At 38.6% G+C, this 25,343-nt stretch overlaps 1 protein-coding gene across 7 annotated transcripts; it reads left to right on the forward strand.

The window, feature by feature from the left end:
* The first annotated feature begins 14,298 nt into the window (after nucleotides 1-14,298).
* LOC127429828 (NACHT, LRR and PYD domains-containing protein 12-like) lies at nucleotides 14,299-25,343 on the forward strand. 7 transcript variants are annotated; one of them, XM_051679079.1, is made up of 15 exons: nucleotides 14,299-14,429; nucleotides 15,476-15,586; nucleotides 15,788-15,883; nucleotides 15,973-16,050; nucleotides 16,389-16,523; nucleotides 16,963-17,073; nucleotides 18,184-19,980; nucleotides 20,104-20,277; nucleotides 20,490-20,663; nucleotides 20,913-21,086; nucleotides 21,305-21,478; nucleotides 21,559-21,735; nucleotides 21,843-22,016; nucleotides 22,113-22,286; nucleotides 23,925-25,343. In XM_051679079.1, exons 2-15 carry the CDS (start codon nucleotides 15,537-15,539, stop codon nucleotides 23,932-23,934), a joined length of 3,498 nt encoding a protein of 1,165 aa, XP_051535039.1. In that variant the 5' UTR covers nucleotides 14,299-14,429; nucleotides 15,476-15,536; the 3' UTR covers nucleotides 23,935-25,343. The 7 variants fall into 7 exon arrangements, with proteins under 7 accessions (XP_051535039.1, XP_051535038.1, XP_051535037.1 ...); XM_051679078.1 differs by having other exon boundaries at nucleotides 14,310-14,429; nucleotides 15,424-15,586; XM_051679080.1 differs by having other exon boundaries at nucleotides 14,338-14,429; nucleotides 15,447-15,586.

The raw sequence follows: 25,343 nt of genomic DNA on the forward strand, positions 1-25,343 counted from the left end.
AGCCACTTATAGTTTTAAAGATAGCCCACATTTAGTACTGACTCTAAACTCAGGTTGTCTCTTTGCCACTTCATGAGCATGTCAACTGAGTTGCACGGTTTGTTAGTACACTGGATTATAGTACTGAATGTCTGGGGTTCAAATTCCCAACTAGACAAGTTTTACACTTCGTTTTATATTGCATTAGAGGTCTTTGTACTGTGCTTACTTAATAGTCGCAGGGCTTATCCCTGATCATTTCTGCTTGCAGATATTAGTTTTGTTCTTCTTTTTATTATTCTTCTGATATATATGTTTTGTTGAAAATGTATTTATATCTTTTTAATGCATTGTTGATTTTAAAAGAAAATGTAATGCATCATCAACATTATGTCCTGAGGATACCTGACCTATTAGGATACAGCACCACCTATAGTTAAAAAGATAACACATACTTGTGTACTGACTCTTAAATCGGCATGTCTCTTTGCCATGGTTAAGCTATGTCAACTGAGTGGCACAGTATGTTAGGTTCTTGGCAATAATCCCAAGAGTTGTCAGTTGTCTTTGTTGAAAGTTACATGAAAACATTCATTAATTTTTATGGAATGTTCTTTTGCAGTTGGCAATTTTTCTAAAAAAACTAAGTTCAGTTTTCTGTTCCTGGAAGCCTCACAACACTACACATTTTGGATATCTCACTAATCATACACACCTGATTAAACTCATCAGCTCCTTAGTGGAGACTCCAAGACCTAAATTGAGTGTGTCAGAAAAAGGAGATATAAAAAATGTGCAGTGTTTGGGGGCCTCCAGGAACAGGGTTGGGAACCACTGATGGAGCCTATTCAACAACTCTTCATTAGCCATTAATTTTCATTAGCTATTAAATTTCCTCTTATTGACCATGTTTACTGTAAATACACCATCCTAGAAACCAACGTCCATTTTCTTGCTAAACTTTAATTCCAAAAAGAGGTTTACATGCTCTTTTAGATATAATAAATATGCATAGTCTACATGGCAATCGTGTTCTGTATAAACTACATGCACATTCCTTTCCTGCTGTTCTCTTCTGCTCACTCTTGCCATTACCATATTGAGACGCTTTTTAAAAAGTTGTCCATCTAGCACGTTTACATTGGAAAAAAAATTTGAAAAGCCCAGATGGACACAAAAACATGTTCGGTGTGTGAACGGACCCCTAAGATGACTATTATTAGTTGTCCAATGTTAGCCTATTAAAGCCTATTTAAATTGTATTGCCAAATCAGCAATGTTGCTAAACATAGGATCAGGGGTATGTCACTAGGGGCAGTTGTGGTGGGTTGCGGGGAGAGGTGCAAGCTTGCTAATTAATTCTAGGCTTCCAAAGATGTGTCACAATATTTGCACAATATGCAGTTGAAATGTTTTATGAAAATGTGATTTGTTTTAGTATTTTGTCGGGAGCTTGTTGGTTTCTTTTTGTTTAAAATGTTCAAGAGCTCTCCACAGCATTACTTACTGAGCTGATATAGATGCTTCAATCACAGGCAGTAGATTCCGAACTTGATCTTGTGTGATGTGTTTTTAGTTTAGTTCATCCCTAATGAATTTCTTTAATACAAAATCATCCAGCTGCTCTGAGGTAAGCAACACAAAAACCAGCGCTGACCACTGTGAAGGCGAGAGAATGGCATCTTTTATAGTTCCAGTGTTGAGGTAGTCTTGGATTTCAATTTTGAGAGTGTGGTCAGCCAGTTCATTCAGACAATGGAACAGATTGATGGATTTCTCAGGAGAAAGATTCTTTCTAATCCTTCTCTTGATGCACTGGATAATTTCCTCCTTGCTGTGGGACTTTCCTCCTGTTTGTGACAGTAAGCACTGAAAAAGAGACTGATTGGACTCTAACAAGAGACCCAGAAGAAAGCGAAGGAAGATGTCTGTTTTTACTTTGTAAAGATTCCTCCACTGCTCTCTCAAAGATGTTTGATACTGGGAAGCATGTTGTGTTCTGGCTTTTATGGTATTCACTGAGAATGTCTGCATTTTTCAAACTAAATGAATACAACACATACAAGGCTGCTAGATGTTCTTGAATGCTCAGATAAACAAAGCAGTACACTTTCCTATGGTGCAGTCCAAGCTGCTCTCTAAAGGTCTGAATGCACAATCCTGAATAAACTGATGCATTTTTTCATCTATACCACACCCTCTCAGGTTGTCCTCATAAAAGATCAAATTCCCTTTCATAAGCTGCTGAAAAGCCAGTTTCCCCAGTTTGAGAATCATGTCTTCATTTGTCACACTCATCTCATATTCTAAATTTTTATGATCATCTGAATGATCAGGAAGTGTGTGTACATTTAAGTGAGAGTTTTGGGGATTTCTCCACTCTCTGCTTCACTTAACATTCTCCCTAGAACAGTGGCTGAAATCCAGCAGAACGTCTTGGTTACTTGCGTAACCTCCATTCCCTGATGGAGGGAATGAGACGTTGTGTCGATGTAGCGACACAAGGTGTCACTCTTGGGAGCCCGAAACACCTCTGGTCTTTGAAAAAAGGCCAATGAAAATTGGCGAGTGGTATTTGCATACCACTCCCCCGAACATACGGGTATAAAAGGAGCTGGTATGCAACCACTCATTCAGGTTTTGTGCTGAGGAGCCGAGACAAGGTCCCGGCCATTTCAGCGGGTAGTCCAGCGTTGTGGCAGGAGGGACACAACGTCTCGTTCCCTCCATCAGGGAACAGAGGTTATGCAGTAACCTGGACGTTCCCTATCTGTCACTCACTCGACGTTGTGTCGATGTAGTGGCACTAGGTGTCCCTATACGAAATGCCACAACTGGCTGAACTGTGTTACGTGAACTGGCGGTGTGTGACGGGCAGACCACTGTGTGCCTCGTAGCCAGCGCACCAGGCTGACACGTTACCTCCCACAGCGTTGTTATGAGTGTCGAACGGCCCTTCAGGGACAAGTCGACTGCCCAAAAGAGACAGGCTAGCCCGGTCATGGCCTCTTATCCTCTCTTTTTTTCCTCTCCCAAAAAAAAAAGAGTGAAATTTGTTAACCAACTGGGGCCACCAGGTCTACGTCCGGGGGGTGTCCCTCCCAAGGGGAAGACACCGCGGAGACCACACCCCACCCAGAGAGAGGGGAGGGTATTTTGAGTGGAAATACGTCACATGGTCTTGCCGAGCTTTGTTGGAAGTATGTCATGTGGAGAAGTCCCATGGTAGGTCCTACCCTATGGGTGAGGAGTTTCTACAAACATGGTGACTGGGGCAGAGGGGCCTCTGCCCAAGGGAGATGCAGTTTACCAACAGGGAAATGAATTAGTGGAAGATATATGTCGCATGGGGTTACTTAAGGGGAACCAACACATGCGGAGCACCTACCCCATTTTGCTGAATTCTGGGTACCGCAGCCACTTGGGCATGCGGCAAAATTAATTGAAAAGGTAACAAAAGATTCCCCTCCCGGCCCTCCACCGGGGGATGGAAAGGTCTGCTTCGTCGTCCCTGGGTCGCCCGTCTCAGGGGTGCTTCGAAGACTTTTGCGGGTTCTTGGCGGCTGGCAGTGAGATGGGTGGCGTCTACTTCCTGCGGTGGGCTCCATGCCGGGGCCGGGCCACGGGGCAGGCTGCGGCGGAGCCGGTGCAGTCACCACAGGGGGATGCCCTTGGCGACGAGTAGACGGGGTGCGGGATCTTGAGCCACGCTGGAGCAGGATGTGCCGGATAGCCTCCGTCTGCTGCTTCACTGCCGAGAACTGCTGGGCAAAGTCCTCGACGGTGTCACCGAACAGGCCAACCTGGTAAATTGGGGCGCCAAGGAACTGTGCCTTGTCGGCCTCTCCCATCTCGACCAGGTTGAGCCAAAGGTGGCGCTCCTGGACCACCAAGGTGGACATCGCCTGCCCGAGAGACCGCGCTGTGACCTTCGTCGCCCGGAGGGCGAGGGCGGTCGTCGAGTGCAGCTCCTGCATCAATCCCGGGGCGGAGCTACCCTCGTGCAGTTCCTTTAGCGCCTTGGCTTGGTGGACTTGCAGGAGAGCCATGGCGTGCAGGGCGGAGGTGGCTTGCCCAGCGGCACCGTAGGCATTGGCCGTCAGGGATGATGTAAACCTTCAGGCTTTGGATGGGAGCTTTGGGCGCCCGCACCAGGTGGCGGCGCTCTGAAGGCATAGGTGCACTGCGAGCACCTTATCCACCGGGGGGGGGGGGGGATCGCCGAATAGCCCTTGGCCATCCCACCATCGAGGGTAGTGAGGTGAAAGATCGGGACCGGGCAGTAAAAGGTGCCTCCCACGACTTCGTCAGCTCCTCGTGCACTTCCGGGAAGAAAGGAACTGGGACGGGGCGTGGCTGTGAGCAGCGCCGCGAGCCCAGGAACCAATCATCGAGCCGCAAGGGTTCAGGGGAGAGCGGAGGGTACCACTATAGCCCGACACTCGCAGCTGCCCGGGAAAGCATGTCCGTCATCTCGACTGCGACTGGGCGACCGCACCTGAGGGGGGGAGCCCAGCTGAGGTTTCCGCGTCCGACTGGACGAGCCCGCTCTCCGATGCTGCTCAAGAGCTCATCACCTTCGCGGGCTCCGAATAAGAGGTCGAACTCGCATTGAGACGAGCCGGCGGACTCATTCGAAAGCCCGATCGGGGAAAACGAGCATGCTGGGGAATGGGAGGTCCGTAGGGGGATACCCGGCGGAGGTGGTCCCATTGGGATCCCCAAATCGCCCCCAGTGCTAGCCGCACTGGCCTCATACCCGTGGGTAGAAGGACCGGGGCGGGGAGCCGCTGGGGTGGCTTGCTTTCTTACAAAGGCAAGCCGCGACCACTTTGTTGCCATGGACATGTTCTCACAATGAGTACACGACACATCCACGAACGCCGTCTCCATGGTGGCAGCGCCCAGACACGAAAGACAGCGATCATGACCGTCAGAAGGCGAGAAATAACGATCGCAACCAGGAATAACACACAAACGGAAAGACATCTTTAAAAAGACGCGTCTTTAAAAAGACGTTATGTGTGTGCCGCTCTTTTAGAGAAATATAAATTAAAAATTACCTTTTATGTTGTTGTAGGAGGCCTCTAATGCAGAAATAAATGGGTTTTTAATTTTTTTTACGTTTTAGTAAGTTTTTAGGGAAAAGTTGTAATATTGCAACATTGGGCCTGTTGGGTAGCAGAATTTCAGTGATTTTACTCACTGTCTGAACAAATGTAGAGAACATCTAATGGTTCATTTGCAGGGTGTACTGCTTATGTAGCCCCATACCAGTAGCCTATATATCTATACACTAATAATCACACAATAATGATAATCAGACAAGTCATATTTTTATGAAAAATTGTTTATTACAAAAGATATATGTTCAAATTGTATTTACAAAACCTGATGAACTGAATGAGAACTCTGGCATTTTCTATATTTAGCTCTGTTCATAGCCCTGATCTGAAAAATCAGTGTTGGTACTGATAAAATCCTTTTTCAGCCAACGATACCTGTCACGGGGCATGGTCTGTGTTCTTGAATGGCTTGGTTTTGTTGGCATGATGTCCACATTATCATCCGATGATCGGTCATTGGGTTTTTTATTTTCCTTTTCCAGTTTACAGGCATCTCCACATTCCTCTTCATCACTTGTATCAGAGTCCTTCTCAAAGTCACTGTTCCCATTTTGGACGGCATCAATGACATCATACACATTGTAGATAAGACGGTCTTTCCTGGCTGGTGGCATTCTGAAAGCAAAAAATCACTGATTATTTTCCATGCTAAATAATCTCAATGCAAATAAATCCCAATCATACTTACACGTTTTAAAGAATTGACCCAGTCCACAGAATTCACACAATATTGTCTGGCTAGCTTATTGTGCCATCTACTTATCATGCTAATAGCACTTATACCCCCCACATTCCAGAACATTATCACCTGTCCCTCATGAAGCAAGCAGATATTTGGGCAAACAAGCAAAGCCCAGAAAAGAAAACAGGACCAGTTAAGTATATTTTACAAATGATAAGATACAGATTGTTTCAAATATTGCTACACAAATACTTTCAAATTCTCAAATAAATAATTTATTCTTTAATTCAAAGATTTATTCTTATCATTTAGTAATCATTTAATTTTGATTGAAACTCAAAATGGTAACAAAGAAGACATTTTAAAACTTGTGAATGATCAAAAATAGTATGTCTCAATTAGTATTTTTTTTTTTTTTTTTTTCACATGGAACAGGTGAGAAGTACCTTAATATCTGCATGATCTAGACATATTACTAATCACAGAAAAAAATTTTACTTACTTGAATGTTGATTTATCCACTCCAGTAAAACAAGATGATGTGCTTCAAGTGAGGTTCTGTGAGTTCATGGCCAGGTGAACAGGCCTATTTACAAAATCTACCATCCAGTAGCATTGCAAGGCTTAACAATAGCACCTATTAGTTGTGTAAATGTGGTCTTAGAGAGAAAAAGAAAACAAAACAAAAAAAACATGTGCAGGTTTATTTTAGTAGAGCTAAAATTGATGTTGTAATATTACAACAGTGGGCATCACAGGGTTAAAGTAAAATCTTAAGAACAAGAAATAATCAATTTCTTACGAAAACAAGATGGAAAAGTGAATGCGTCTACCCGCCGAGTCGAGTAGTACCAGATTGCAGTCTGGACGATAGCTCCGACACAAGGGACAGTTCGAACTTAAAACTGTGGGACGATTTAGGAGGAGGGTGAACATAAGGACGTTGAAGTTGCGCGAGGTGAGAGAAACGGGTTAGTATAAAGTTAATTAATATATTTTTTTTTTTTAAATAACACAAATTAACAATATCGCAAGACCAATACCCAGCACTGACATTTCTTTGAATATTACAGCTGAAATGTGTAATTACTGCACCACTGGTATCACCAAACAGAATTGAAAAAAATAACATTGTTTTCAGACAGCTTTTTCAAACACTTTCCCTGCCTGCCATTGATCAAACAAATAGATAGTCACGCCCATATACTGCATAGCCTCATAGTCACGCCATTGGTTACACACTATAGCTTTAAGTAATGTTATTTTATGACTTTTCTGAAGTATTGATGCGATATTGTGATTTTTGTGTTCCATTCAGGCTCTATGTCCACTGTGTCTAATCAATTTTCCCATAAATGATTTAGAAATTCATGCCAGCTTTTGTGGAGAAGGGTATCTAAACACCTATCAGTATTTAATCAGCATGGAAATTGTTTTTCCTTCCAAGGTAATACTGAAAATTAATTAATTAAAACATTCCTGACTAAATGGATTTAGATTATTATGTTTATGTAGTCTTTTTAATTCCATATTTTAATCAGTTGTAAATGTTTGTTACAGCATTTTGGAGAATTCAAAGACCCCAATTTTTTGATGTGGATGTCTCTGAACCTTTCAGCTGTGGAATTCCAAGGTGTGACCATATTTTTCCCAGTATGAACTTCATGGCCAATGACAATATATTTATCATTAAATAGTTTGAGTACATTTCTTGTTTATTCCTGCCTAGCCTTGATGATGATCTCAAAACCATCAGTGCTGCTGTAATCACAGAAGGCAAAAAAAATGACATCACTGTATCACAACACAGTATGTTGGAGAGGGGTCTCATTCAGTGGCAGAAACAGAAAAATCTCCAGCAAACAAGCTGAAAGTTGTCTTTTTAGGCGAGGCTGGAATAGACACGGGCACTCTGCAAAGAGTTTCTGACAGGTATAATTGCATTCATCAATTGTGTAGATGTAATATTGTAATAATTGTTTAGTAGTCATGCAGAATTGTAATGGTGATAATTTTTTGTGTGAAGAAATGGTTGGAGGCATTGAAAAGCAGGGTTTTTGTTTTGTTTTGTGAAGGGGGAAGACATGGCAGGAGGCCAAAGTATTCCCTGTCTGATTTGGACAAAGGTCACTTCAAGTATATTTTATACCCTACAAGACAATCATTTTCCAGATATTAACCAAAGATAATTGCATTTAATGGTGTTACCACAGACCTTTACATTAGTTATCAATATACTTAAATGTGCTGTAAGCAATCTCAGCTGTGTTGCTAGCTTCATCTATACTTGAATTAAACCAACCCATCTGTTCAACCACTCGCCATTGCTTAAAAATACCACCCTCCATAGACATGCCAGCCAACTCAATGTCAGCAAAACCTTCACAATGATAGACGGGCAGAGAGCAGTCTGATAAAATCCCCTGACTCTTTTTGGATATTTTTAGAACCTAGGGCTGTCCCAGAGGTAGGAGTGGTATTCACAATACTTATTTTTATGATATCCGCCAGGTAGTAACCTTACGGAAGATATCCTGAGCTGTGGGTATCTTGGTATAGTCAGCTTGGAAAAGAAGCATGAAATAACTTGGTATGTGAATGGTTAATGAATATGAAATTGAGTGTGTTTTTGCAGAATTAAACTGATTTGTGATGTGTCCCACTACTATTACTGCAGTGCTATTACCCTTCATGCAACTCTGATGCTGATCACCATGCTGCAGAAGATGAGGAAAGGTTTGGAGCTTTATGGTCTTGGTGATTTCAAGTCAAAACACCCAGAAATCTGTCAGTCACTGTTTGTTCCATGGTGCATTAAAATAACAGACAAGTTTAGGTTTTATTTTAGTAAGTTTTCCCATTAACACAGTTAGAACCTTCAGTTTGTCAGATAAATTGTGTAAAGATGCATTAATCAGATTCAAAGGTAGCTGTCTAAACCTGCTGGGCATTATTGGCTGCCCCACCTCCACCAATGCCTTTAGTCGTCCAGCTGTGGGGTCATCAGCCGGGAGCCACTCATTATAGATGTTTCACCCCATTAATCCTGGAACATCTCCTGGTGGTGGGACAGCTAGACAACATATCCTTTCCGTTGACTCTTATTCTTCCTTCCCATCAAGACATTTCTGCTTTACAGGTCATCCCATTCAGGGTTACTTAAAATGAACAGTAGATATCACAAGACATGTAACTACTGTACAATCACAAAAGTATAAAGAAATCTGATTACCTTTCTGGAAAAGCCAACAATGCTCTCAAAAATGACAAGGTTGTATCTAGTTGGAAGAAAATAAAATTTGTCATTATTTCTATTATAGCCTTGGTAATGCACAAATGGTTAGAAACCAACCTTATAAGTTTCTGGTTGGTACCCACATGCACTAGAATGAGAGGTGCCCTCACTGAGTACCTTCTCCTCACTACACAGCCAAGCTGTGTCATACAGAAATAAACCCAACTGCATCTACTCTGTGCAGAGTTGCCCTCAATCTGCTCCAATGTATCATGTGACCTAAAGATCTCAGGCTCCCCATCATCAATCTATAGCCCACATGAGGCATTTCAGACTTGATGTTGGACACTAAAATATCAAGCTCCTGGTTGTTCATTGTACTGTATGATTCTGACAAAGACCATTCAAATTCCCTCATCCTATTAGAAAACATTTCTTTCACTAACTCCTAACAGTTTGGCTATGCAAGGTACAGGCAGCTGAGTGTCTTGCAAGAACTTGAGCTTCTCTTTTTCAATTATGAATTTTGGTCATCCCATAACTCCGGCAACTGCCTCCAACTGTATCTGAGACATTTCATTTGTTTCATTTTCTATCTATCCTCTCACCATGGACCACAGCCTCTGAGATAATTCACAATACATTCTGGGATAAAATTTTGCTCTGTAAGTGCATCATTTAGTATCAGTTCGTGTGTGCAAATGAAATGGAGATAATCCAGATCAAGTCCTGAGGCAGAATGGCTAACAACATACTGCAGTTTATTTAAAAACCTGTCCAAAACAAGTTGTCCAAGCAAGATCTGTGGAAAGACAACAAAAAGAAGAGTTACAGGGTATACAATGGGGATTATGGAACATTTTAAGGAAAATATTATTAATATTATTTTTAATATTATTTAATATTAATATTAATAATAATAAAAATAAAAAAAAGATGGCAAGAGGGGTTCTAGTGATTTTGTGTAGATATAGGGGTAATAGTTATAGTGCAAAATTTGTCAACATATGCAAATACTTTTGAGACAGCAAGATGCCCTTTAAAGTAACAAATTAAGATCATGATTATTAAAAATAACCACTTCAGAAAAATGTGTGCGATTTCCTGTTTATTTTATTCAAATTTGACATCTCAGGTATTCTATAATCAAATTCATCTCTATTGTGACTGGATCTGTCAATGTGAGGCTACTTTGAACATTTTGTATTCCCCCCCAATAAGAACAACAATGTGTTTTATGGGTGGCTTTAGCCCCTGCAATAGGGGGACTTTTTACCCCAGATACTATACTTTCACTTGTTGGATAGTTATAAAAAAATTAAAATCATGGTGATTTAACCACCATGAACAAAGCTGAAAATTACAAATAAGTATTTTATTTAAAAATTAATAATAATATTAGTAATTTTCATTAGCTACATAAATGTGCAACAACTTTTGGGCCAGTTTCTATGTAAAAACCCGGGCCGATTTCTCTTCCCAGTCCGCCCCTGCTTTACCCCATTGTACCCTACAGGTTATACATATTCTAAATTAGTTGTTTAGACATCCAATGTAACAATGTTATAAACTGCATTTCTTACAGTGGATAACAATTATTCAAGAACTAGTTGTAATGTAGTTACTTGTTATCAAATCTCAAGATGCTGCAGCCCCATATGGAAAGAATCTGAATCAGGGTCAGAAATAAAACATGCTTGAGGCAAAATCCCCCAATCCTTAAAAAGTGGAGACAAAAATACCACCATAGTGAATTTCTATATATACTTTACTAAATATAAATATGGGTTTTGTTTTACCTGTGTCTGTACAGTGTGATGGTGCAGTTAGCCAGAGTAAGTGATTATGTGTGTAAATCATCCAAACGCCCCATTCCATTTATAAGATACATTTGGATAATATGACACGAATTAATGAAATTAATTACCTGTGTTTGCTGATTCCATGGCTCCATCTTTGATGGTCAAAGAATTCCCAGTGCAGTTCACCCTCAGCCAATAAGATCCCGTGAATGAGGTGGCATTTTCATTTGTCAGTTGTAGAAGCCTATTCTGATTGGTTTCTAACTTTTGACACCTTTAATCCAAGAGCAAAGAGAATGAAATCCTACAGCAAACGAAAGGAATGATTCATGAATGCACGGGACACAGTTTGAGCGCAAAAACCCAAACTCTGAGCGAGAGCAGATCCGAGAGCGAGGGAGCAGAGAGATTCACATGTGCATCATGTTATAGGCAGCATTTCTCAATCCTTTCCTTGAGTACCACTAACACAACACATTTTGAATGTCTCCTTTATCTAAGACACCTGATTCTACTAAATAGCTAATCAGTAGAATACTCTATTATCTGAAATTAGTGTGGCAAATAAGGGAGACATCCAAAATGTGTAGTGTTAGAGGTACTCCAGGATCGGAACAGTATCCAAAAACAAACTATCAAGTTAGATGCTAATTTGTTACTTTAACATTATAATAAATTGATCATGAAAAAAAGGTCTTTATTAGGGAAACTCTGTGAGTCATCCATGAGTCATCAACTCACTGATCAGTCTACAACCCATAAACTGACTGAATGGAATTTATAAAGATAATAATTTAGCAAACAACTGTTTATCTGCAATCACAATCTCTATCATAACTGTCATGTTTGACTAAATGTCAAACTTTTTTTTTTTTTTTTTGTAGTAGTAGTAGAAGTAGTAGTAGTAGTGTAGCTAGCCTAAAAAATAACAGCCCTGAATAATTATGGTTTGCTCCGAAGAATACGTCAGCTCAGCTCCATGGACAGTGGAGAATATACAGTAGCTCAACTGAGAAGCCAAACAAAAATTAACAAAACGATAATAACTAAAAGGGGACGAAAACCTCCAAACAATGTCACTGAGGAGAACTAATCTGGTTTGCAGGCCTACTAAGAACATGTTCACTACTGTTATTCTGTGAAAATGCAGAGACAGAATTATGAAAAAATAAATGGTGGCTTGCTAGCCCAAACAAAACGTTAGCCTCAAAGTTGCTTTCTGTGCAATATCAGGTATTCTTAAGTAGTCCTCATCAGTCAAACACTGTGAGGATGACACAAGACGTTTTGTAAATTTCCTAAAAATGTGTCTTGCCTTTTTGAATTAGCAAGCGTTTAATCAGTGGCGCTCCGTGCATTTTAAGTCTAGGCCTTCAGTGTGATTCATGCCATTAAGAAAACACAGTTTCACAATGAATAAGACACCCTATGCCTTTGGGCATCGTACATTATGTCGCAGCTAACTAGTAATACTAACTGACATTTTAAAAACACATCCACACACGAAAGCCAGAATTTTAAATGACACTTAATGCTCAAGCAAGCCTAATTTTAACTGCAGCATAACTGTTTTGTGAAATGAACGTCTCTGGAACAGACATTCAAAAATCATAATTTTTCATATGAATCTACCAAGGAGGTTTACAATACCTGGAAAAATCTATCTAATAATATTTGCGATTTAAATGTTGCTTGCAATACATTTTGTTTCGTCAGGGTACACGGTTATGCTGCGTTCCATTCAAGTTGGTTGTAGGATATTCCAACTTGATGGTACATTCCATTCCCCGATATTCGGAAGATGACGTTTAAGGAAACAAAACTGCAATGCTCCCGTTAGCTTAGCAGGGGTTTGATTCTCATTAGAGATGTCTCCTAGCAACCCAACTGATAAACATTGCTGCAGCGCTAGCATTAGTGCTTCAGGAGTATGATTATCAAAAGAGATTATAATGTTTTATACACCTGTTTCTGCAGGCGTTTGTTAAACAAGCTTTAATATCATATAATGTGGACTCAAACTCATTTATCAATATTACTTAATAAAGTGAATGTTTATCAGAGTTGAGAATTTCTGCACGAGCCTACAAGTTGTAATTCTGACTTAAAGATGCATTCCATTGCACTTTTCCTAGTAGGAAGTTGTAAAATCTGACTTTCCGAGTTGAATGGAACGCAACACTACTTTTCAAAACTTGATCCAACACTGAATGCTCAAGCAGCCTAATTTACACTTGGAAAACTCCTGATGTTGCTATAACATTGCAAAAAGCACTTACCAATTTGCTTGAAGTGAAAATCAGTCCTCCTTTCCTGTTGAATAAATTAAGCAATCACATGTTCATGCAGAACATCTCGCGTTTTTAATTCCATAAGGATCTCTTTCTCAACGGCAATACCAGCAGTGATGACAGCCGACTCATGGGCAAGATCTCGCGCTCTTCGCTTTCAAATTACGTACATCACTAAAGCGTGATTGCGTCACTTAAGACCAGCTAGATGGCCTCGACAGGGACATATCCTAAAGATCATACCCACTAAGAATGAATAAATCAATCTGATTGGCTGACGAATCTGACAATCTGACTTTAATTGCCCATTCATTTGCACTGTTGAGGGATTCTGTGGAAATTCTGAAGGCCTGACGGGATGGAGCTCAAACTCACGTGCTGCATCGGGCATGCGATTTGTGAAACAGTTGTCACACTTTGCTTGTAAGCATCAAGGAATAAATTCTTACTGGATAAACTATTCGTTTTTCCCTATTTGTATGTAGATTAATTAAGAGTGGAAAGCGATTAAAAATGCATAGGCAAAAAGGTGATTGAGAATGAAAAGATGAAAAATATTTAGTTATTCGGCATGTTAGGCCAGCAGAGGATTTGCCTCTGGTTAAAGGATATCCAGCACATTAGGATATGAAACTGTTTTCTGACTGTGCTTCAGGATTTATGTCAGAGGGAGTCATACTAATCATAAATATGAAGAATGTTTTGTATGCAGTTCAATGTCACTACTTTCTGCCAACTACCATGTAGAGTTAATCCTATATTCGAAAGTTTTTGTTTATTTTGGAGATGAATTATAAAACAATTAAGTCAACAAAAAGTATAGATGTTGCAGATTTTAAATAAATGAAAGCATAAAGTAGAACCGTCAATGGCCACACTCTGCTATTATTTGAACAGTGTAATGGTATTGTTAGGTGTAAGGGTTGTTATTGTTATGTGCTATTTCAGTTAGGCTTTTGTAACTCCTCCTCTAAAAAGCCCTGTATGATGCAATTATTTTTCATAATGTAAAGACACTGAGGATATACCTGTGTAGCATACTGGAAGTTGTAAAATAATAAATTGCTAAATAAATGGCATGGGCCAGAACAGTGCAAATGTATGGTAAAAATAATTTACCTGACTCCAGAACCTATTATATATAATAGGATTCTTCAATGAACACAGACTCATTTATATGCCAGAACCTAGAGAATATGTCAACACACGCCCACTAGGGGACTGTGGAGAAATGTAAAAGAAAACACCAGAAGCATAAAGTAGGCTAAACTTCATTCACCATAACGTGCAACGGGACTGTGTTCAGAAGGAAAGGTAGGTCACACGAAGTCTTAATTATTGTTTCTTAATTTGATTTCATACGGGTTTGGATGATGGATGTTTGTAAAGTATAAACGGCGTAGAGAGGATGTGAACTTAATATTTGGCATCGTAAAGACGTGGGAGATTTCAAACGTCCATCAAACCATATTTCACCAACATGTAGCTTTTACTGGGGGGTGCCGGTGTTGTGTCGAAGTCTGTTCCCCCTATGTTTACCCTTAGGTTAGTGTTCCCCGTAACGCTGTTAAACATTAAACATAGGGGGAACAGACTTCGACAGAACACCGGTGCAGCCATTTAAATCATTCAGACTGTACTTCAACCTTTGTTTTATTAGAGGTAAAGTTGAAACGCTACTGACGTGGTAACGATCTCATGTGATCATGGGAGAAACCTGTTACCTGTGCAATTAATATAATTTCAGGGCTTGATATGAGCCAAAATGTCTTTTGGAACTCAAACAACTTTCTCGTACATCATGTGACCAGAACGACTTTCATGAGTGTGTCATACCGGACTTAAGCAATAGCTTGTTATTAAGTAAATTGTCTTTGTTACAAATACGTATGTACCTACGTGATTATTTTTTTAAATAATTTTATGTGGCTTTTGTTGTCATTATATGGTTAGAATGCACATGCACGTTTCCCCCAACAGCATTTAACTTTATAATAAAAACCTATAGCCTTGTGTAGGTAAGGCATATGTTTTGTATTGTATACATGGTATTACAACTGTATTGCAAACTGATAATATTAAACAGTTATTTTAATATAGTTAGAGACAGACATAAAAACATTTGATCAGTAAGGTCATTGTAAAAAAGTAACAAACCTTTATTAAAATAAATAAATACAATAAATTTAAAAGCTAAACGAATGACATTGCAATCCATGTGCCTCAGTGACTCAGTTCACATTATGAGAAATCAGTTATCCTCCTCCCAGTCGCTACTTTTTTCTCTCCCTGGTTTCACTTTTGATAGTTCAGTTCACCCCCTTTCAACAGTCAAGATTCCTATGACTGTTTCTGTTCAGAGTCAGTGTGATTAGAGTATTGAAAGCACATCTGTGGTGGTTCATGAAGATTGAATGATCCATGAATGATAAACAGAGATTCAGAGATGCTGACACCTGTCCTCAAACCAGGTAATTTTTTTTTTTTTTTTTTTTTTTTTTTTTTGTGAAGGGCATTTTCCACATTTTAGAGAGATGAATTTGTTATGTACATTTGTTGTGGTCGCATTCAGCAATATTCACTAATAATATTTCAATGTTAAAAAATGACCACACAATTCCTGACACAATCTCTGGTTATTCATACCCTCTTTTTAATGTTTCTTTTGCAAGACCAATCCTGTCAAATATGGAAGTCAATATGAAGAGTGAATCATCAATGGCTAACCCACTACAGTATAAAGACACAGAGTGTTTAACTGCAGAGAGGTTTGAAATTTTTCTCTAATGAAACTTGAAATATTTTACATTTCTGTATCAATATATAAAGCTCTCCATTAATTTGTGTTGTGTTGTAGCTGTTTGTCAATGAAAAGTGATTGGTCCATGCAGGATCCAATAACGTTCAAAGATAATGGAACGCTTCCATCATCAAGGTATTACATACAAAAAGTTGGGACAGAAAATCTACCAATGAACTTAGTCTCATACAGTTTAATTCCATTAACCATATTTAAATGATCAGGAAGTACTATATGTTCATAGAAACTATAAATATGAGTCAGGGTAAGATATAATTGTTAACTTTTTTATTTACCTAATGTAAAATGCATACCGAGCAAACTACATAGTACATACTGGATACAGTAAGTCTGAATACTGGTTGATACAGTTTCCTCTGATGTAACCACTTCTTGTGATTAACCACTAGTTTGATTCAGAATTTGGCCATCTGTCTTTATAGAGAAATTGAACTTGTTTTAATGTGTGACAGTCTATCCTTGTCGTTTCAAAGGATGATCCAGGATTCATCCATTGCCTCGGTAACTAGCTGTGTGTCAATAAAGAGTGGCTGGTCAATGCAAGATCCAATAACATTTACAGATGAAGGCATGCCTCCTTCTTTAAGGTAAAGGAACATCAGCAATACAAAGAGAAAAATTTAAAGTGTCATTGTAAGTGGCGAGCTGAAACAGGAAATTTACCAATAAACCAAACCTCCTTATATTTATATTTAAATGTTATATTTTAAATGCTTTCATTAACTGAGCATAGAAACAAGGCTTCTGTTTTCTCAGTTAAATTATTTTACAGTATCTACATGAGATTAGGAGATTTTTCAAGTTGTCTCCAAAATCATTCTTGTCACTTTACAATATACATTTCGATGGGGAAAAAGGAAAATAAATATATCAGTTGGCTGAAGTGAAGGGATATTTAGCTTATGCTTAAAATATTGCCTGTTGTCAAAACATCTTGTGGTTTCTTCCATTTTCTGTTACATGACTTAGAGTAAGTTTAGCTGCTTTGAGGAACTGAACGATTTTAACTCTAGTGTGGTCTCAAAGGTCTTCCCAGGAGAAGTCCAATGCTCCAGCACCCAGCTGTGTGTCCATGAAGAGTGACTGTTCCATGCGCCATCCACTAAAATTTCAGGATCCAAAAATGCCATCATCCAGGTAAAAAAGCAAAAACAGAAGATATGGCTATGCTACTATCTTTGTAGTTGTTTATTAAATTACATTTCAACTCAGCTCTAGGGTTATTGTCATGCACTACACAAAAATGTTTCTCCTTTGGGCCCTCAGATCTTGGTTTGATATCAAACACAAGATTGTGCAGAACAATCAAAAATAAAATGAGTACAAGTTAAATACAAGATGGGGTATTATCATAGAATGCAGTGATACAGCTACAGGAAGTGGACATTTTTTAATGAAATCATTATCCATCATTATTTCTTATTTCATTATTTGTGTGTATAAGACAAATTCGTCCATGCATCCATGCAGTGAGTTTCTGTGTTCTGTGAGTGTTTTATGGTTTGATCCAAGTATCGTGTGCTAGCTCAGCGCTTCCTGTTATATCATTCAGGATATGATGATTTCCTTCTGATCTTTAGAAGTCAACCAAGGGGCATTGATGTTCCTTGTTAAAAAATGTCCTGGTCTGTTGCAGACATATTCATAATTTTAGTAATCAATCATACATTAAACATTTTAACAGAAAATGTACATGTACAGAATTAAAAACAAGCAAAAACTGAAGTTTTAGGGACTGGGCCTTATGGAACTTAATAGTAAATGTATTTCTTTAGGCCACGTTCACACTAATCCGTTTAAGTTTAAGAACTCTGTTTTCAGTTTACCCACATCATCGTTTTCCAAAGTATGCGGTTATGGAGAACGTTTTCGAAATACTTAATTTTTGGTAGAGGAATACTGTAGTCTAGTGTGGATGAGAGCGGCAAACGTAGCAAAATAAATGTTTTTTAAATGAAACGGTTTTTTTTATTATTTTTTCTGTACGTGGCCTTAATAATAAGTTATTCGTCTTTATGGTGTCAAAGATCAAAGGAGATAAAAATAGACTTTCCAGTAAATAACTTTGTGTCCATGAAGGGTGATTGGTTTGTGGAACCACAATTACAGTCCAGCAATGGAGATTTTTCTTCGTATTATAAATCTTATTTATTACACAGATCATTTTTTTTAGCTTTATTGTTCTTCCCCAAAAATAAAATGCATCACCATTCTTGTTGTATATCAACAGTCTTCTTTGTCTTACAGTTCTGACTTTCCAGTTGATAATGCACATGACACTCTCAAATCAAATCTGAGGAACATATTTCACTGTTTGCATGAAGGAATCTCTAAAAAGGGTGATCTAACACCTCTCAATGAGATCTACACTGAGCTCTACATCACAGAGGGTCAAAGTGGAGAAATCAATAATGAACACGAGATAAAACAGATTGAAGCGGCATTCAGGAGACCAGCAACTGAAGGAACACCTATTAACTGCAATGACATCTTCAAACCCTTACCTGGACAAGATCAGCCCATTAAAACTGTCCTGACAATGGGAGTCGCTGGCATTGGAAAAACAGTCTCTGTGCAGAAGTTCATTCTTGACTGGGCTGAAGGGAAAGCAAACCAGGACATCCACCTCATATTTCCACTTCCTTTCAGAGAGCTCAATTTGTTGAGGGACGAGAACTTAACTCTTACAGACCTTATACACTTTTTAATGGACATAAAACAAATGGAAATATCTCAAAATGAAGGTAAAATCCTTTTTATCTTTGATGGTTTGGATGAGTGTCGTCTGTCACTGGATTTTCTGAACAATGCAAGGTTGATTGATGGAACTGAATCTGCCTCACTGGACGTTCTGCTGACAAATCTCATCAAGGGGAATCTGCTTCCATCTGCTCTCATCTGGATCACGTCCAGACCAGCAGCAGCTGATCTCATCCCCTCTGAGTGTGTTGATCGAGTGACAGAAGTACGAGGCTTCAATGACCCACAGAAGGAGGAATACTTCAGGAAGAGAATCAGAGATCAGATCCTGGCCAACAGAATCATCACACACTTGAAGTCGTCAAGAACTCTCTACATCATGTGTCATATACCAGTGTTCTGCTGGATTTCAGCCACTGTTCTAGAGAGAATGTTGAGTGAAGCAGAGAGTGGAGAAATCCCCAAGACTCTTACTCAGATGTACACACACTTTGTCAACATTCAATTGAACATAAAAACTGTAAAGTACCAAGAGAAGTCTGTGAAAGATGAAGACATGATTTTCAAACTGGGGAAACTGGCTTTTCAGAACCTTCATAAAGGCAATCTGATTTTCTATGAAGACGATCTGAGAGAGTGTGGCATTGATGTAACCGAAGCATCAGTGTATTCAGGATTGTGCACTCAGATCTTTAGAGAGGAGCTTGGACTGCACCAAGGAACAGTCTACTGCTTTGTTCATCTGACCATTCAAGAACATATAGCCGCCTTATATGTCTACCTTTCCTTTATCAACAATAAGACGAATTTGCTTGAACAACAGACCACATCATCTTTGTTCTGTGATCTAGAAACTTGGGGAAAGCAGATGTTTGTATCTGACCTGCTTAAGATTGCTGTTGATCAAGCCCTGGCCAGTGAAAATGGACGCATGGATCTTTTTCTGCGTTTTCTTCTGGGCCTCTCATTGGAGTCCAATCAGGCTCTTTTACAAGGTCTACTGAAACAGAAAGGAGGTAGCTCCCAATGCAAAGAGAAAACAGTTGCGTACATCAAACACATGATCATGAGGAATCCCTCTCCAGAGAAGTCCATCAACCTATTCCACTGTCTTAATGAACTGGGTGACCATTCGCTCGTCAGGGAAATTCAGCATTATCTCAATTCTGGAACAATAAGAGGAACTAAACTTTCCGCCTCACAGTGGTCTGCTGTCGCTTTTGTGTTGCTGACCTCAGAACATATGGGTGTGTTTGACTTGAGCAAGTATGCCAGAATGTGCAGTGACATTGATGAAGTTCTTGTGAGGCTGCTGCCTGTAATTGAAGCATCTAGAACAGCTCAGTAAGTAACATGTGACTTTTCCACTGTTGCATCTTAACCTCAAAGTAACCTACAATATATATTTGGCTGACATAATAGCTGGAAAATTCAATTGAATGTCAACACCTTTTTTGTCTTGTTCAGGCTTTATTATTGTCAATTGTCAGAGAAATGTTGTGCAGCACTGGCCTCAGCTGTCAGTTCAAAGTTGTCATGTCTGAGGGAGCTGAACTTGAATGGAAATAAACTTCAGGATGATGGAGGGATGGCACTCTTTTCTGGTTTGGAGAGTCCTCATTGTAAGCTGGAGATACTGAGGTAAACCTATACATCTAAAGTTGGGGATTTATAACATTACCAAACTTAAAGTGCTCATGTCCTACACTTTTGTAGCTTTTTATATGCACAGTTTACAGTAAATCACAATGCAAGAAAAAAGTATCTACTTCAAATCCAAAATGTACTTCAAACTGTAGTCAAAGATTTAAAGTTATGTTTGATTCAATTTATAAATGTTTAATTCCCCATAGGCTTGCTAATTGCAAACTAACAGACAAAAGCTGTGCAGTTCTGGCATCCGCACTTCGCTCAGAGTCCTCGAGTTTAAGACAGCTGAACCTCAGTTATAATAACCTGCAGGATACAGGACTGAAGCGACTCTCTGCTGGACTGGAGAATCCATCCTGTGAACTGGAGAGACTGAAGTAAGATCATCTATTTAAGAACAATAGAGAACATGAGAGAGATGAGAAAAAAGAAGCAAAACAAATACAGTGCAATTCCCTCAATAATTCTTGTATTGATAATTTTAGGGGAGAATATTGATAAGCAATAAAAGAGTCACAATACCTACAAAAACCGGTCCTGAGGAAAAACATTCTTGGTTCATAAACTTACCCAAGTTCATGTGGGATACTTAGTGTAAACTGGGCTTTTTAATGTTCTCTCTGCAGGCTTTGGAAGTGTGGCTTCACTGATAAAGGTTGTGCTGCTCTGGCATCAGCTTTGGCTTCTAACCCTACCCATCTGAAAGAGCTCTGCCTGGATAGAAATGAACTTAGAGATACAGGAGTAAAACTGCTCTCTGATGCATTGAAGAATCCCTACTGTAAATTGGAGATACTGAGGTAATTTCAATGAATAACCCAGGTGCAAATTTTCTAATCCTACTATGTTGAAAATGTGTCTCATGAATATTAATTAGATTATGAGACTGGATTGATAATCATGAGCAAAGCCTTTACCTACTGTAGAAGGATTTGGAATTCTTTGTCTTGGATTAAGTTAGTTGTACTGTTTCTAGTATTGAGTCCTGAATTTACAGATTTAAGAGCTGTGTTTTCAGTATGGTTAGATGTGGTGTCACAGATGAAGGTTGTGCTGCTCTGGGTTCAGCTCTGAAATCAAACCCCTCACACCTGAAAGAACTGAATCTAGCTGAGAATGAACTTGGAGACTCAGGAGTGAAGCTGCTCTCTGAAGGATTTGAGAATACTCATTGCAAGTTGGAAATGCTGAGGTAAGATTAATGTATTTGACAACGGACCAAAGGCCCTTGATTAGTAATTAGTGATTAGTATGTTGTTTGTCCTTCTACAGACTGATGTATTGTGGCATCACTCATGAAGGTTGTGCTGCTCTGGCTTCAGCTTTGAAATCAAACCTCTCATCAATTCTGAAAGAGCTGAATCTGTCTGGGAATAAACTATCAAACTCAGGAGTGAAATTGGTCTTAGCTGGACTCGAGAATCCTCTCTGTAAACTTGAAATACTAAAGTAAGAAAGTTGACTGTAGATGTACTTAATTTTTTGAGGTCCCAGCTTCACAGATCCTTCTGTCCTAAACTGAGAAACTGTAGCACATGTTACTTTTCTCTCTGCAGGTTGATGTATTGTGGTGTAACTGATGAAGGTTGTGCTGCTCTGGCTTCAGTTATTAAATCAAACACAACAGATCTGAAAGAGCTCTATTTGGATAACAATGAACTCAGAGATTCAGGAGTGAAGCTGCTCTCTTCTGCTATGGAGAATTCACACTGCAAAATACAGACACTTAAGTAAGATTACCTCTGTCCATGACACCTAGTATACCTTAGTCTTTTCACCTGACAGTGAAATTGACCATCCAGAGTGTGTAATTGTTCTCTCTGCAGACTTTGGGACTGTGGTTTCACAGATGAAGGTTGTGCTGTTCTGGCTTCAGCTCTGAGATCAAACCCCTCACACCTGAGAAATCTCTATCTGTTTGGCAATAAACTTGGACATTCTGGAACGAAGCTACTGTCTGCCTTATGTGACGATCCACATAATAAATTGGAGAACTTTGAGTAAGTATTGATAACTTTAAATACAATATCTACTTTTACACAGGGTTGGAAATGGGGGGAATGCGGGGGAACGGAGTTTCCGTATTGAATATCGTGGGGGAACGGCATTTCTGTTCAAACAGGCTACATTTGTTAGGGGAATAAAGAGGATTTCTCTTTTCTCCACTCAATAGCCTACGAAAGCTATGCTGGTTCTGCACATAAATGTGTGGGATCTTCTGCGTCTGTGGTTGTGCAATGTTAACTATCGTGAGTGGCCAGAACACTTGCACACAACAGATCGACAAATACACATGGGTATCCATGGGCAACCAATCCTCTCATGCACGCAGCAGATCCACACACGCTTAATTCACAAATCCATGCACCAGAAAAGTGCACAAATATACTGTTCAGTTTTCTTTGTGCATAAGTCATGCAGTATGTGTAATTTAGTGCTGAACCATTTGTGTTTTGGTATTCTTCTTCGAGAATGTCTGTTCTGCAGTCTTGACGTACACACATGCGCAATGCTGGGGCCGTGGTTTAGCGTGGCTGACAGCAAATGCCCATTCATTAAAACGAAGGAGAAATATCCAGTAGATTTGGCTTCTTTTTATTTAAGAAAAAAAAAAAAAAATGTGTTCAGAATGTTCAGTTTCAACCAAGATTACAGATATATAATCTATATTATACCTCTATATTACACACCACCATTCAAATGTTTTAGAACACTAAGAAAAAACGACACTTCTCTTCACCTAGGATGCATTAAATTGATCAAAAATACTAGCAAAAACATTAGAAATGTTGCAATTTATTATTACTGCTGAAATTAGCGTTTTATGGTTTTTATTTTTAATAAAATTCCATTTTTACCCATGATGGCAAAGCTTAATTTTCAGCTCTCATTCAGTCTACTAAGAAAATAATGTGTCACATAATCCTTAAGAAATAATTTAATGTGTTAACAGTACTAAAATAACATTTCTTTTTGTTTGAACGGTTAAAATGGAAATCACAATATAGTATATTTTTCCAGCTAAGGTACTGAGTACACTTGGATTTTTGGATTTTACACTTGCAAGTCAAATTTCGGTTTTAAAAATAACCAAAAAGAAACATATTCCTCCTCAAATACATCAGTCTATTCTTCTTTTGAGAGATATTCCATACACTTCTGTTTTGAAAGAATAAAACAAACTTGATCTAACTGGGACAGAGAGAGAAGTGGACAACCCAGATGCACATCATCAAGAAGACAAGTACATCAGAGTGTCTAATTTGAGAAACAGACTCCTCACAGGTCCTAAACTAGCAGCTTTATTGAACAGTATATACTGAACGTTTGCATTGCTGCAAGTAGAGGATTCTTTGATGAACAGAAAGTTTGAAGAGTACAGCATTTGTTTTAAAATAAATAGTGAATTGTAACATTATAAATGCCTTTACTGTAATTTTTAAATAATTTTCAACCAATTTGACTGCATCCTCTGTGAACAAAGACCCCAACCCCCCAACTCGAGTCCCCCCAGTGAATCTCTGCCATTTCCATCACTGCTTATACATAGTATTCAGTTATCTACAATGTAACTTGAAGGTAGTATTAACTACTTTGTTGTCTTTAATTACATGTATTTCTTATATCTTGTTTATCAGTTTATACTAGATGCTCTCTTAACTGGTTTGGATTGAGACTGGAATGTTGAAATGAGGCAGAAACACATGGGTGTGAGTAACACTGGAGACACAGTGACTGTAATATACTGACTGTAATGCTTAATCATGCTTAATATGAATTACACTATGTTATTATTTGAGTATTTGATAATCATTGATTTAATTTTTCATTTTCCTTTTACTGGTCATAAATTTCAGATTTCAGGGATTAGGGACTGTTTTATTTCTATGAATTACAGATCATATTTATATTTTTTTATTCTTATTTAGTTTGTTTGTTTGATTGTTTTGCACCTATTACTTGTCATATTTACTTGTCAACTATAACATTTGCGTTAATATTTGGATGTATGTTTACAAAAATGTTCAATTTATTTCAGTGCTTGTTTTAATGTTCTACAAAGAATATTTCAGGAAGCGACTCAACATGAAATATTTTATTTTTTAGTATTTTATTAGATATACAGGATTATTACATGTTGACACAGTAATTTCTGAAAACAGAAAAAGGCTTAGTAGACAAACATTATTCAGGTTTGTCAGTTTAATTTCTGTTATTTGACCCCCTCACACAATGAGCCAATGCTAGTTTAATACTGCCAGTTTAATGCTGTTTTGGCAGCATGAGGGGGATCTACACAATATTAGGCAGGTGGTTTTAATGTTGTGGCTGATCGGTGTATATAATTATAAGCATTGCTCTTATTTTATTTTTCAGTCCACATTTGTGCACTTAAACTACTTCAAAGATGTCATGGGATCCTTAAGTTATTTCATTGGTAATGCAAATATTGCCATATTTTGACTGTTAAAAATCATTGCTGTTACTTTTCACTATTTTTGGCATTTCAACAGGGGGCATGGCATCCTGTCTGCAGTCAATGATTACTAAACTTCTAAACATTTTATACCCCAAATCATTGTTTTATTTTTTTATTTTGAGGCTGTTAATTATACATATATATATATATGCCTTAATATTTCAAAAGTTTCAGTATTTTGGCTTTAACTTCTGTTCTGTTTGTTACGTTGGTTTGTTTATATGATGACAGTGTTAGAAATTACAGCAACAGGAAAAATTTACAATGTTACTGTCACATTTCGAACATTTTGCCCTTTGATCTAATAAAGGATAAAAAATGAAGATTGGTCAATGGTCAACCACTGACCTATCAAAGCCAATGAATGAAAGTGGATGAGAGCACTTTGGTTAGCTGTCATTAGCATTCTGTGTTTGTAGATGTGTGTAGAACCATAAGGAGATGTTCCCTTATAAGCAATTCCTGATGTTTATGTAAGTTACAATTTACGTGATATATGTGATAGTCGTAGAATGACCATATACTGTTTGCACAATTTTATCAATCTTACCAAGTAAAATAACAGGATTTAACATTA

This window comes from Myxocyprinus asiaticus, chromosome 39, assembly GCF_019703515.2.
Source record: "Myxocyprinus asiaticus isolate MX2 ecotype Aquarium Trade chromosome 39, UBuf_Myxa_2, whole genome shotgun sequence".
Classification (NCBI taxonomy): Eukaryota; Metazoa; Chordata; class Actinopteri; order Cypriniformes; family Catostomidae; genus Myxocyprinus; species Myxocyprinus asiaticus.